Below are 12992 nucleotides of genomic sequence, written 5' to 3'. Positions count from 1 at the left end.
CCGACAGACAGACAAGGCTAAAAATCACCACTTCCCTTCTTCCTATCTTGCTATACCTATACCTAGCTGATATACCTTTCCTTCCCATATTACGGACTTCCTCAAGATTAAGCCATGAGTCCAGTATAGTAGTCCTGATCTGTTTAACAGGAGCAAGTGAAGCTTTGTAAAACATCACGTTGCCTTGGAAACAGCCATCACCTATACAGAAAGTCTCCTCCATGTAGAGTGCCACTTGTTGACCTGCTAAAGGTTAACAATAAGGTATGGACAGAATGTATACATGTTAGAGAGATAGTTCAGGGCGCCAAATGTACGAAATAAAAAAAATAAAAAAGGCTGCATCATAAACATCAAACTAAATCAATACATACACTATTAAAGAGAGCTTGATACATGGCCCTGGGTCTGTGCAGGGAGAAAAGTGGACAGAACAAATGGGTCGTCCATCAACATACATTATGCCACATGACCACTGGCTGCCTCCAAGTAAATTATTGATCCAGATACAAGCCACGGCAGCTCATGCGTAATGTGGTTTCAGCTTTGAATCTTCAGACCATGGCAGGCACTCAGTGTGTCAATACACACACACACACACACACACACACACACACACACACACACACACACACACACACACACACACACACATACATCTGTATAGGTATCTTAGTGAGGACACTCTTTGACATAATGCATTGCCTAATCCCTAACCCTAACTTTGAACACCACAACTAAATGCCTAAACCTAGCACTTACCTTAAACTAAACCTAAACCCAATTCTAACCTTGACTCTAAAACCAAGTCCAAAGCCTGAAACGGCCCTTTGAATGTCCCTACTTTGCTAAAATGTCCTCACTTTCCCAGTGTAAAACTCAAATTGGTTCTTACAATGATATCTATACAAGTACACACACACACACACACACACACATACACACACACACACACACACAAAGCCTCCCACTATAATTTAAGAGTGTGAACTACTCAGTTCTGCCTACGACTACTGAGAAATATGGGTCGTTCTGGAAGGAAGGGAGCAGCACAAATCTTTCACATTATTTGGCCAACATGTTGTGTTTTCACAATCCTAATTACCATGGTGAGATGTTGGTGCTAAAACTGTGTTACATAACTGATTTCTCACAAACATGTACACAAACACATACACACACACACACACCACCCACAAGCTTGCTTTCATATTTATTGCACATGAAATGTCGCTGCCCTCTAGTGGACAAGTACCTTTCCTACTAGAACACAATAACCAAGGTGTTCAGTATCCATAACAGTATAATAATAAGATTTAGGTTACAGAATATAATTATAGAGCATATTATTTGAAAAATTAGATTAACTAATCTTATTTTGAGTTCAGCTGTTGTCTCCAACAGGGACTTTGAGCCCGTTTGGAAAGAGATGATGTGGCAGAGATGACAGGTACGCCAAAATATTTCTTCAGCACTGCTGAGCATTACTCATGGAAACCATTTTTTAATGAGCTGGTTTTTCTGCTGGCGTTATCTATGTGGTATCGAAGGATAATGAGAACAATACCAGTGAGATTTGGGGATAACCTGCTAATGGAAAAGAGAGAATATAAAAGATCTATGCTGAGAGAAAAAATATTCACATTTGAGGAGTTGGAAACAGAGAATTTGGACTTTTTTGTTGTTGTTAAAGAATAACCCTAAACAATAAATCGATTATCAGTCTAGCTGGTGATTCATTTAAAAGTTGGCAACTAATTGATTAATTAACTAATTTTTGCAGCTCTAGACAAAACAATACAAGATCAATTTAGTAGCCATTCTGGAGCTTTCCATCATATCACATAATCTTCCTCTGCAGGGAATGTTCAAATTTCCAATTTTTCGAAGGACTTTAAGAAGTTCTTGTCCATGATAGCATAAAAGTTTAGACTGGACCTTTCTTGATTATTCATTGAATTCCTTTATACCCTATATACTCTTTTATACTATGAGGTGATAAAAGACTTCAGTATAGATACATATACAGTCTAGCATACTTCAATACAGTTAGGCTATTAGTATCTGGGTTTTAAGACTGGATGTAGATCATAAAATTGACTATTAAATGTAACTGGTACAGAAGTGAAAATACTACAATGGTCTGTTTTTAAACAATGAATAATTTCATCAGCCAAAGTTTTTGTCACTCTTTTAAATGGATTTAACAGCTCTCACACTTATTTCAGCTTGTAACAGTGTTGTGTTGGCTGTCATAATAGCAAACATTACTTAAGCTTCACCTTACAGTTGAAAATGATGATACACAATCCAACCCAACATTTTAGATCTTTTTTTGTTGTTGTCCTTTTTCTTTTTTACATGTTTGGGTTTTTTTTTTTTTAAATGTAGATCATGTGTGGTTGATCATACCATCAGGCCAGTAACATCCTACATATAGTTTTCTGGCTTAGAAAAACACACATACACACACACACACACAGACACACATCTGTAAAACTTCTATTGTCCATAACTCTGAATGACACGTTGCATTAGATGGATATAATGCAGCTGAAGAGGCAGCTGCTCTCTTTTTTTCTCCTGGAAATCGTAGGTGTAGTGTGGGAGTTGAGCATTGGAGCTGTTGTTATGTGTGCTTTTCACTCTCTTTAGCTGCACATTGAATTTCCACACAGAGACAATAAAACTGACATGAACTGCACAAAATAAAATGCAGCACTCATTAGACTGGGATATGAATATATCCTGGTGGCAAAACAATACCGTCACTATATCGAGTCCTTTGGATTTCAAAACATGCTGACGTCAAAATTATATAATTGTCCTCCCTGCTGTTGATGGGAGAGGACCACAACAGCAGGAGCTTTGTACATTATACAAGTGTGCTGACCGCTAAATCAACAGACAAACTACTATAAACATATGCAGCTGATCAGTAAGAAAATGACCATTATATATGTGGTTGAGCAGATATTTAGTTTATATTAGTAACTCTATGATCAACACATATGTAAACAAGATTATGAATCTGATTTGATGCCATTTTTGAGTATGGTACAAGCTGCTTATGGCATTGTGATTATACGACTGAAATAGCACAATTATTGCATCGTTTTCTGCACCTGCCTGAGAAAACATGACGCAGACATGGCAATAATGGAAGTGATGAGACATGCGGGACTGCACCCATCTGCTAACTGCTGCCCGTTAAGTGTTTGCTTGTTGTTTTGGATGGTAATTTGGCTTGTTCTCGCCCACTTGCTGAGGTTGTGGGAAGTCTGCCTATGAGATTTATCCACTATGATAAAATGAAGGTGAATTAAATTGTATCTGTGGTCCTGGAATTTAAATATATATTTTTACACATAATAGTTTCTGCAAGGAACTTTTACTGAATAATCCAAAAAACTGTTTACAAGATATTAACCAGGAAGCTACTCCATCAAGGCAAATAAAGGAAACAGCTTATTTTGAGTAGAGTTCATCAAGAAATGTAAGAATTATTATACATGACTTAATTATAGAGTGATTATTTCATGCTGTTTCATTAGATGATGAAGACACTATTCTAAATATGTCACATAAAACATTTTTAAAGTAATGCCAGATTGTTTCTGATACCAAAGCAAAGAGTGGAAAAGTAGTTAATGACTGATGAGCTCTATCAGACCCAAATTTTGCATTTATAATTTACACATCATCAGTGTGTGGATTATTAACCAGCTAGTGAGGGTCAACCCCTTTGACCCAGCATAAACAACCAAACGGTGTGTTTACAGGGCCCCAAGTAGCGCAGAATTATCAACCCAACAATGTGCTACAGTGTTACAGAAATAACCCAGCACTTTTTGGAGTGTTTTAAAATGACTATATAGCAATATATGCATATTGTTTATGATTTTAGCATCTGCTTATGAAAAATCTGGAGTAAAACAACAGGTATTGTATGAGAATATTATGGATTTTGCTGTGGACAACAAAGTCCAATTTTTAAAAGTGATATCTGCTTGTTGGCCATACAGCAATATATGTGTATTGGGTATGACATATTATTATTTAATTATTTAAAAATGATGCAGTGAAACAACTGGAAAATCACAGAGATACGTGGAGACCTGTTGTACAAGAATATGATTGAGTTTGCTGATAACAATTTGATAAATTTTTTTTTTACATTACATTTTAACATCATGTAGAAATGGAAGGGATTTTGTTATGATTTTAGCATCTAATTATTACAATGCACTTTTAATGTCCAATGTTGTGCAATATTAGTATTTCATGTATAATACCAATTTCAATTCAACTGTGCAATATATATATTATATACCTTTAATTTTTTTATCTTCACTTTAATCCCAATATGACTGTTGTGCTGTAAATAATGTCACAATTATTATAATATTTTTTTAAATGATATACTCTACTATTATTGTTAATGTTTTTCGTACTTATTTATTGTTCTTTATTCTTTCTTATTGATGCTCTTCTATTTTTACTGTCCACTAATACTGCAAATCCCCCCATTGTGGGACTAATAAAGGAATATCTTATCTACTATAGTGAAAGAACAAGAAATTAATGACAGATATGAATGTATTTCAACAAATGAAATAAGAAAAAAATAGAAACTTTCCCGTTTTGAGCAACTTTTGTGGTCATTCGAGTATAAACGCCCATGAATGAAGTCCTTGTCGGCGCCCACACGCTTTACCGTACAATGTAATGTAGACGCGCACTTTATTTTGGTTGAACGGACCCTTTGAAATAAGGTCTAGCAATGGCTACCAATCAACTTAATTGGCAGATTCACAACGCTTAAAGGGTGGCTCTGTGAAACTCATTGAAACTGAAAGAAACAGAAGACATTTGGTGTGTTTTTTGGCGTTGTCTTGTAAGGAGGTGGATATGACAACACCACAGGTAACAAAGTATTTAACATTGAAGTTAAGGGGTTAGGTTCACATCTATATTGCTGTTGCACACAGAATGACGGTGACGATATATATTTCGACGTCATTCGGCGTTGTTTTCAGCGTCCCTCATGTATAATGTTAGCTAGCGACAGTAACATTAATTTTTGAGTCTTCATTGAGTCATACTGTGTTGCTAACATTTGACCACCTCGACGACTGCTCATTTAAGATCTTAAATGACCGTTTTCCCCGCTTTTCAGACAGGGTGGCCTTGCTATCCAATCTCCTTACCCTACCAGGTTCCCGGGCATTCGTACTTTACGGGTGACTATGCTGGCGTGTTGGTGTCCTCCCAGGCGATACCATGTTTTTACAACAAAGTGACTGAGAAGCGAACTCCAAGTAAGTCTTCAAATACACTGTCATTATAAAACAAGCCGTCTGTTAACATAAGAGGGAATTTTCCATTAAAAAGACTGTAACGTTGTAGGTCTGCGGAGTGTGCATTAACACTAGATGAATTGTGCATTAGCTATACTTTAGCATAGTGACATGAGGACTGGATTGTGTAAGGAAATCTCTTAGTATGGACAGGAATGATATCTGCAAGCAATATCTGTTCCAGTATTCATATGGCCACCTACCTGACTGTTTTTTTTTTTTTTTTAAGACAGATTTGTTATTAATATAAATTCATAACACAATTGTGGCTGTTGTTTCGCTCATTCGTCTGACTGGTTTCTCTATCAACAGAAGAGAACAGGAGATTCCTTCTGGAAAGGTATGTAGCTTGTTTTCACTCTCTCGGTACAACTATCTTTGGATCTCAACATTCATTTGCTGACCTAAAGAGCTTCTTATTTTGCATCTTACAGGTCAGTGTTTGATTTGGTGGAAGGTCATCCCTACCTGGCGCTAACTGACCAAAAACTGCTGGTCTGGTATCTCAGTTTGTCTCCAGACGACAGAAAGATCATACAAGGTCTGTTTCTATGCAGCGACTTGGTTCACAGTGGTCCACAGTCATATCTGCTCCATGGTAGCACTGATAGAGTCTGTTGTCTCCTAAATGGAGAAAGTTTCTCACTGAATATATTTGATCATCATTAACTTAATGCTAAATAGCTGGCAGTGATATGTTATTTTCCTTGTCAGCTATTATTTTCATTAAATCTCAGCTTTAATAGTATGTCTAACTATTAGTGCCCACAGTAGTGTGTTTTTATAGGAAGGGAATTGTGGGTTAAGCTGGCAGCCCGTTTCTAAATGTTGAATTTATGAGTTTAACATTGTATTTAATTTTATTTAGTGACAAAGGGTGTTGTAGAAAACAGTGAACATAATGTGACTTATACACAACAACACATACACATAAGAAAGGAGGAGTTAAAAAGTTACTGAGAAATTCATGTTGGGGTTGTGAAAAACTGAGGGGCTGATGACAAGTTTATGACCAGAAGGCAATAAATAACAGAACAAAATAAACAAAACCATACAGTCCCACAGACAGTTACATATTGAGACAATATTATTAGGATTTTATTTTATTGAGGGGAGAGTGGTAATTGAGCAATTAAATGTGTGGTTTGTGTGTTGAAGTGTGAGTTTTATTTCCTTCAATTTCAAAAGTTGATTGCTTTCCTTTCTCATAGATGATGGAGGTTTATACCAGTTTCTGCATCAACATCCTTCCCTGGAGCTGTCGAAGCATCATGTTTATGTGAAGTGTAAGTTTGTTAAGCTGCTATAACCTAGTAAGTAGCACATGTACAATAATGAAAAATGACAGTTTTCATTTACAATCATTGCAGATAACATCGGAGTTAACAGTCCTGTCCAGCTGACCACCACATACAACAAGCACAGGTACGTCTTAATACTGTGAATTGATTATACTCTACGTTACATGAGTTAAGGCTTTATCATGTTGCAGTGATACATTGTTGAAGCTCTGTTTTTGTTTACTATGTGTAAAGGGCCTTGAGATGACTTTGTTGTGATTTGGCGCTATACAAATAAAGATTGATTGATTTTCAGATCTGTAACGACAAGAGTGGAAAAGTGCAGATGTGGTAATATGCAAGTCTCATACACTGCTGGCGATGCTCATTTATTGTTTTTGTATGAAATTGTTACATAGGAATTTTTTTTAATGACACAAATCCATCCGACACACGCTACCTCTTCAGTGCAGTGGATCAATGTTGTGTCTTGACATTGTGCTACCTGTATGAATGACATTAGAACTTTCATACTAGAAACAACTGCTGTTCTGTTCTGTTTGTTTCCTCCTCTTGCAAGAAATGCCCCATACAGATCTTGAGTTAGAGGAGATGCTTTCCAACACATTGAGTGAGGATTCATCCCTGCCCCGCTGCAACAACAGCAGGTCTGGATCACAGAAACAGTCACAGGAGATGCGCCCCACCAAACAGATTGCCCATCCGCAAGACAGCTTCCAAACAGCCTATAACAGCCCCTTCACAGAGAGCCATCAGAAAGCACATCAAGTGGGGGTATACTTAACTGCTTGAATGTTGTAAAGATGCTGTATGATTACCTTTTGTTGACAAAAAGATGATTAATGCATGACTATTATCATTTTATTTGACGGGGTCCCCACTGTCCCAGCTGTCCAGGAGTAACAGCAGTGGTGCTGTTTGCAAGGATCCAGCAGCCATGGTCAGCTTCTCTCTGGACATGGAGCTGGAGAGATGCAGACAGAAGGGAAAGCCTGAGCTCAGCGGCCAGATTTCAGTGGCACAAGACCAGAGTCCTAACTTCACATGTGCTGAAATCAGTCAGTTACAGTGAGTATGCATATTTTCACTTAAATGAGAAACAGTGTCTAAACTTTTGACTGGTACTGTGTCTGGAAACCATCCACTTTGAAAATTACTTTAACACTAATATGTAGATCAACCAGGGTAAATGTAAACATAATTTTTTTCATGTTTCAGGTCTGAATGGTCAACAATTAAGAGAGAGTCTTCTGAGTACTACACCTTGGATAGTATCCAAATGGATGACACAGAGTACTGTGACAAGAGCTTGACCCAGTCAGGGGAACCAGAAAAGAACAACTCTCTTCTGGCCTTCAAGGGAATATCCACCTCGAGGGAGACTTTTGCTCAACCAGTAGATGAAACGTACTCAAACACAGCCTGTCAGAATTACACGGTCTATGGTAGTGAATACCCTGCAGGTGATGATCAAGTTAGCTCAAGCCTTGAAGATCCGAGCAACAACTTCTATAGCCTCATGGAGGACGATAAGAGCATCCTTATCTGTATGCCCGTGGAAGCTCAGAAAGCACCTGTCAGTGTGGTTCACTCAGGTGTAGTCACTACTATCAGTGAAGAACCTGCAGGCAGCAGTGAGACCCTGAAGGCTGATGATTGTCCTATGAAGATAAGCACTGCAGAGAAGTACACCTCCCCTATGCCCCGTGCTCCTACCTGTGACGCCATGGTTGGCACTGATCTGACCGAGGGCGTGTTGGCTTTTACCCAAACTGAGGATCCAGCAACAGCTGACAAGGACATCATTACTGAAGTCCACATGGCTGATCTGGACTATCTCGCTGAGGTAAGGTTGAAACTAAAGAACTGATGCTAATAGCTGTTTATATCAAAATGTTACACAACCTCTTTTTAACATTTCAGGAATTTACCAAAATCAAAATGGCTCAAGTTAAACCAAGAGAGCAAAAAAAGAAAATTAACAGGTAAAATATCAAAACATGACATTATATATTAGTTTTGTTCACAATGTATTTCTCCTACAGTTTTATAACTAATATTTGTATTTATTTTTGTGCAGTCAGGGTCACAGATTGAGAAAGGAATGTGACTGTATGCAGCGTGCTCAACAAGCAGAGCTGTGTCTCCTGGCCCTGCAGTACAACATGTGCAGACAGCACTGCTGGAGACTCTACTGCACCTCTGCTGAAGGAGGACAGCTTTCAACAATGTATGTAGACATTAATATGTAATGGTCATATTTTAGTTTTTAATTTTTTTAATATAGAAATAGCTTTTTGCCGCTGAAACAGTTAATGAGTGTCAAATTGTAATTTAATCAATTTATCCAGATGGATTTTTATAATGTAAATTAGTTGACAAGCATGTACTTGTATCATTTCCCTCTCACTGTAGGCTGAAGGAGCCTCCTGCAAACATTGTGACTGTTCTGCAGAATCTGGAATCAGACTATAAGCAGATGAGGGACAAGATCCTGGCAGGGGTTCCTCTGGAGCAGCTGAAGCCTCTGTCTGTTGACTGTGAGAAGATCATGACACAAGCAAGTTACATCCCTACACAGGTAACTAACCCAGAAATCTCAAAATATTTAAAACTAGTAGTGATATCAAATATTTTAAGCACAGATTTGATAATTGTCTAATTCTCTGTTTTAGATCAGTGATGTGCTGGGAAATAAATCATCTTGGTATGTTAGCACATACAGTACAATGCATGTCAGATGTTATTCTATTTCAGTGGTTTAGCAGACTTGGCCTTTGACTTTCCGGATGCTGTAAATTTATTTTACCTTGTCTGTAGGAGCTCTCAGCAGTCGCAGGAAAATAGTGAAGCACCAGGTGGAGGAACTAGATACTCTGAGGGTCAAGACAGCAATGGCTACCAGGTGTGCTGACAGACGGAGATGTCAGAGAAGAGTTCTGTTAAAACGAAATCCATGAGCTGCTTATTGTTGCTGTATGGCTGCTAATTGAAGCCAGTTTGAACAGTGTTTGGTTCATTACTCTGCAGGGTGGTCAGAAAAAGCAAATCCCAGCTAACCAGCTCACAAAGGACAGCTGCAAATCCAGGAGAGCCGTCACTCTCGTCCCCCAAGAAAGGGGCACTATATGTAAAGCATACAAGCCAGAAGAAAAGCAGACGAGTAAGCAAAAGCATCTTTCAGGTATTTTCAGTAACTACTCTTGAATTTGTCTGTTGAGTCTGTCGTGTGCTGTTCTTTTTGGGCAGCAGGTGCGTGCGAAGAGCTGAACATGAGCGAGGCGTGGTTCGATGCTGAGGAAGACCTGGAGCATGCAGCGGCTGCTCAGATAGGAGAGGAGTCAAAAGATAAGAGAGACGGTACACACTTAGTGGATGTAGTTAAAGCCTTACAGTTGCAATCATGCATACTTAGGATTTATATTTGTTTAAATCCTTTCTTGTTGAATTTGTTGTAAGCACAGAATCAACCAGTGAGGAGACAAAGAACTCAATACTGTGTGTCAACTTACCCAGTAATGTGACTGAGGTGAGTGCACATTTCTGCTGCTGGGCGCAGAAAAAACAACAATACCACCTCAAAGAAAGCTCCTCGAGAGATACGTTTGATAGTAGTCATATCTAGTTAAATATAGATGGAAATGTGTATGGAAAATTGGAAATAGGAATTCTTATTCATTGTGTGTTCGGTTGTAGCCAGCAGAGGGCAGCGGAGGCTTTAAACAAAACTTTGTCTTTGCCAGAGTGAAGTGATGCAGTGGTTTGAGAAATACCAGGCCTCTGAAGTCAGCATCTCTACTCTAAATAATGATTTGCGGTGAGCCTCTGCTCTGCTATCTGAGAACATCTAATGTAACACACATTACTTGTGAAATCACCACACTGTTAATGCTTCTTTTATATTCATGTATTTTTACATTAAGCAGCTTTATATGTTTCCCCATTTCCTGTGAAGTCGTTATTTATGTCAAACTTCTCATCCAGCGTTCATATTTGCAAGAATAAATGTCACAGCAGCAATTTTCTTTCCAAATCGTCAAATTTATGTGTAACAACTGTCTCACTGGCTGGGTTCTCTAGAGTTGCCATAGTGATGGTGGCCAATGCAGAGGGTGCAGTGACAGATCTGAATGGCTACATAATGCAAGGCCATACTTTAAATGTGGGGCTCATCAACAGAGCCACAGCAGGGAGCCAGAGCCAGGCCTCAACCTCCATCTGTGGGCCTGAGTCCTCACAAGACACCACCAAACCACCAACCTCCAAGACTGACTCCAGCAGCACTCACAGACAGGTGAGAGCATGAGAAATAAAGGTCCATAATGCCATCTTCTCTATTCAGGCTGAACAGTTGCGCAAAAATATCTAATCGCAATTATTTTGACTGATTTGCAATTGAGGTATGATTTGTAATATTGTCATCTTAATTAAATAACATAAAAATGATAATATGATTTTTGCAGGGATCTGTACCAAATAAAGATGTTTTCTTAAGTCTGTAGTAGTGCCCAACCGATTTATCGGCCGATATGGGCCTTTCACAGATATATCGGTATCGGCGTCCCATGTTTTTCTGATATGCGCCCATATAAAAACTTCTTTCAGAACATATTGTGCAGAAAATGATGCTTGGTTGATTTAAGCATGGTGTCATTACGTAATTTATCCAGCAGAGAGCGCTTCGACTTCATTTACAATACTGTCAGCTCTGCATGTGGGGCAGAGTTGGTATCAGAGCTCAAGGTAGTATAGACTTGGAGTCAAGCGTTGTCTCCACAGTAAGTTGTCAACAAATCTGTGAAATACATACTGAGAAGTTAATAAACAACGACCCCATCATTTCCCCTATTCAATATAACATTAAGTCAATCCCTGACAACATGTCACTCATGCTTTTAACATCTGTTTGCTATGTTAGCCAGCTACAGTTTATCAGTAATATAATATTAGCAGGCCGAAAAGTTAGCATCAGAGCAGCTTTCTGCAGCTCAGCAGACATGTGGTGGGCCGAGTCTGTTCAATGTTGATTGCACACTATGTTGTGAACTAGTTTGAGACAATGCTTGAAAATAAACCACTTCTCCATTTTTTTACTCATTATACTCGTTAACCACATTAGCTAGCCAGCTAACCACGTAGCTATTTTCATACATTGTCAGCTAAGCAGAAGCTAATGTGTGAACATGTATTCACATGAAACGGTTTTGTTCACGACTCACAGTTCAGTTTTTCTCCAACTGAACAGCTACAGTTGTTCATTTCACTGTTGAAAGTTTCCCCTGAACATGTGTAACAGACTAACATTACTGCTGCTCTTCATCTCTACTACATGAACTGTGAAATATTGATAATGACATTTATTGATAAACAATTGAAAACAAATTGAAAATCAATTGAAATAATGACTGATACGGTACAGTACTGATGTTTATTTTGCTATTTTGTTTTTATTTATTCTTTATTTTGTTAGTGTTAATTTCTAGAAATGCTTAACAATGTTAAATATACTTCATTAGTTACTTGTTTAATAAAGCAGCCTCATATCAGTGAACAATCCACATAGAGAACGTCTATTTTCATTCCAGTTCAAAAATTCATTATAATGGCCACCATATCTGTTATCTGTGAATTTTTCCACTCTAAATTTGGTATCTGTTTTAAAAATCCCATATCGATCGGGCTCTACTTTGGACTGTTTTTCATTGACATTTTATGAAAAAAATGATTCTTTCAGAATATAACGGGCATGTAAATTGGTAATGAAAATAATTGAAAGTTGTTATAAAAGTTAAGAAGATTAGTTTATTCATTCTACATCATCCTGAAAACCTAAAAAGCTGTACATGTTTTTATGCTATGGTATTGATTTAACTTCATCTGTTCTGTCTTCTCTCCAGCTGATAACTCAGCCTCCTCTTAGCTCTAGTCTAAACAACAGGAAGGTGGTCTGCATCTCCCCCACGGCAAAGGGAACCTGTGTTCCCCAACACTATGGCACCATGGGCAGCTTCGATACCCTGATGGCACAGCTGACTCAGCTCCACCCTGACATCGGGAGGCAGAGGATTGTGGACGCTCTGATCGAGCTGAGGACCAAGCACCAGGGTGTCCTCAGCGGCCTGCCCCTCAGGACCATCAGGGAGATGACATCTGAACTCCTTACAAGGCCAGCCAGTTCCACACAATAATAGCTTGAGTTTTTGTTGTTGTTGTTGTTGTTACTGATTGTTTGAAGGTTACGTGTTAGAATAGCATCAACGGTATGAATATAAATATTGGCGTTTGCCAAAAAAAGTCTGTTATAAAGTAAAAACGGTGTTATAGTTTCCCG

At 38.4% G+C, this 12992-nt stretch overlaps 1 protein-coding gene across 1 annotated transcript; it reads left to right on the top strand.

The window, feature by feature from the left end:
* The first annotated feature begins 4911 nt into the window (after positions 1 to 4911).
* rbm44 (RNA binding motif protein 44) lies at positions 4912 to 12849 on the top strand. The gene is made up of 19 exons (XM_062432259.1): positions 4912 to 4926; positions 5180 to 5321; positions 5673 to 5700; positions 5795 to 5901; positions 6572 to 6646; positions 7236 to 7435; positions 7551 to 7729; positions 7880 to 8507; positions 8585 to 8646; positions 8742 to 8891; positions 9077 to 9242; positions 9337 to 9368; positions 9482 to 9566; positions 9692 to 9824; positions 9914 to 10021; positions 10126 to 10190; positions 10358 to 10410; positions 10742 to 10955; positions 12559 to 12849. Exons 1-19 carry the CDS (start codon positions 4912 to 4914, stop codon positions 12847 to 12849), a joined length of 2733 nt encoding a protein of 910 aa, XP_062288243.1.
* The last annotated feature ends 143 nt before the right edge of the window (positions 12850 to 12992 follow it).

Source organism: Scomber scombrus, chromosome 13 (genome assembly GCF_963691925.1).
Source record: "Scomber scombrus chromosome 13, fScoSco1.1, whole genome shotgun sequence".
Taxonomy (NCBI): Eukaryota; Metazoa; Chordata; class Actinopteri; order Scombriformes; family Scombridae; genus Scomber; species Scomber scombrus.
Note: the sequence above shows the minus strand (reverse complement) of the source record. Positions and strands in the feature narration are given on the sequence as shown.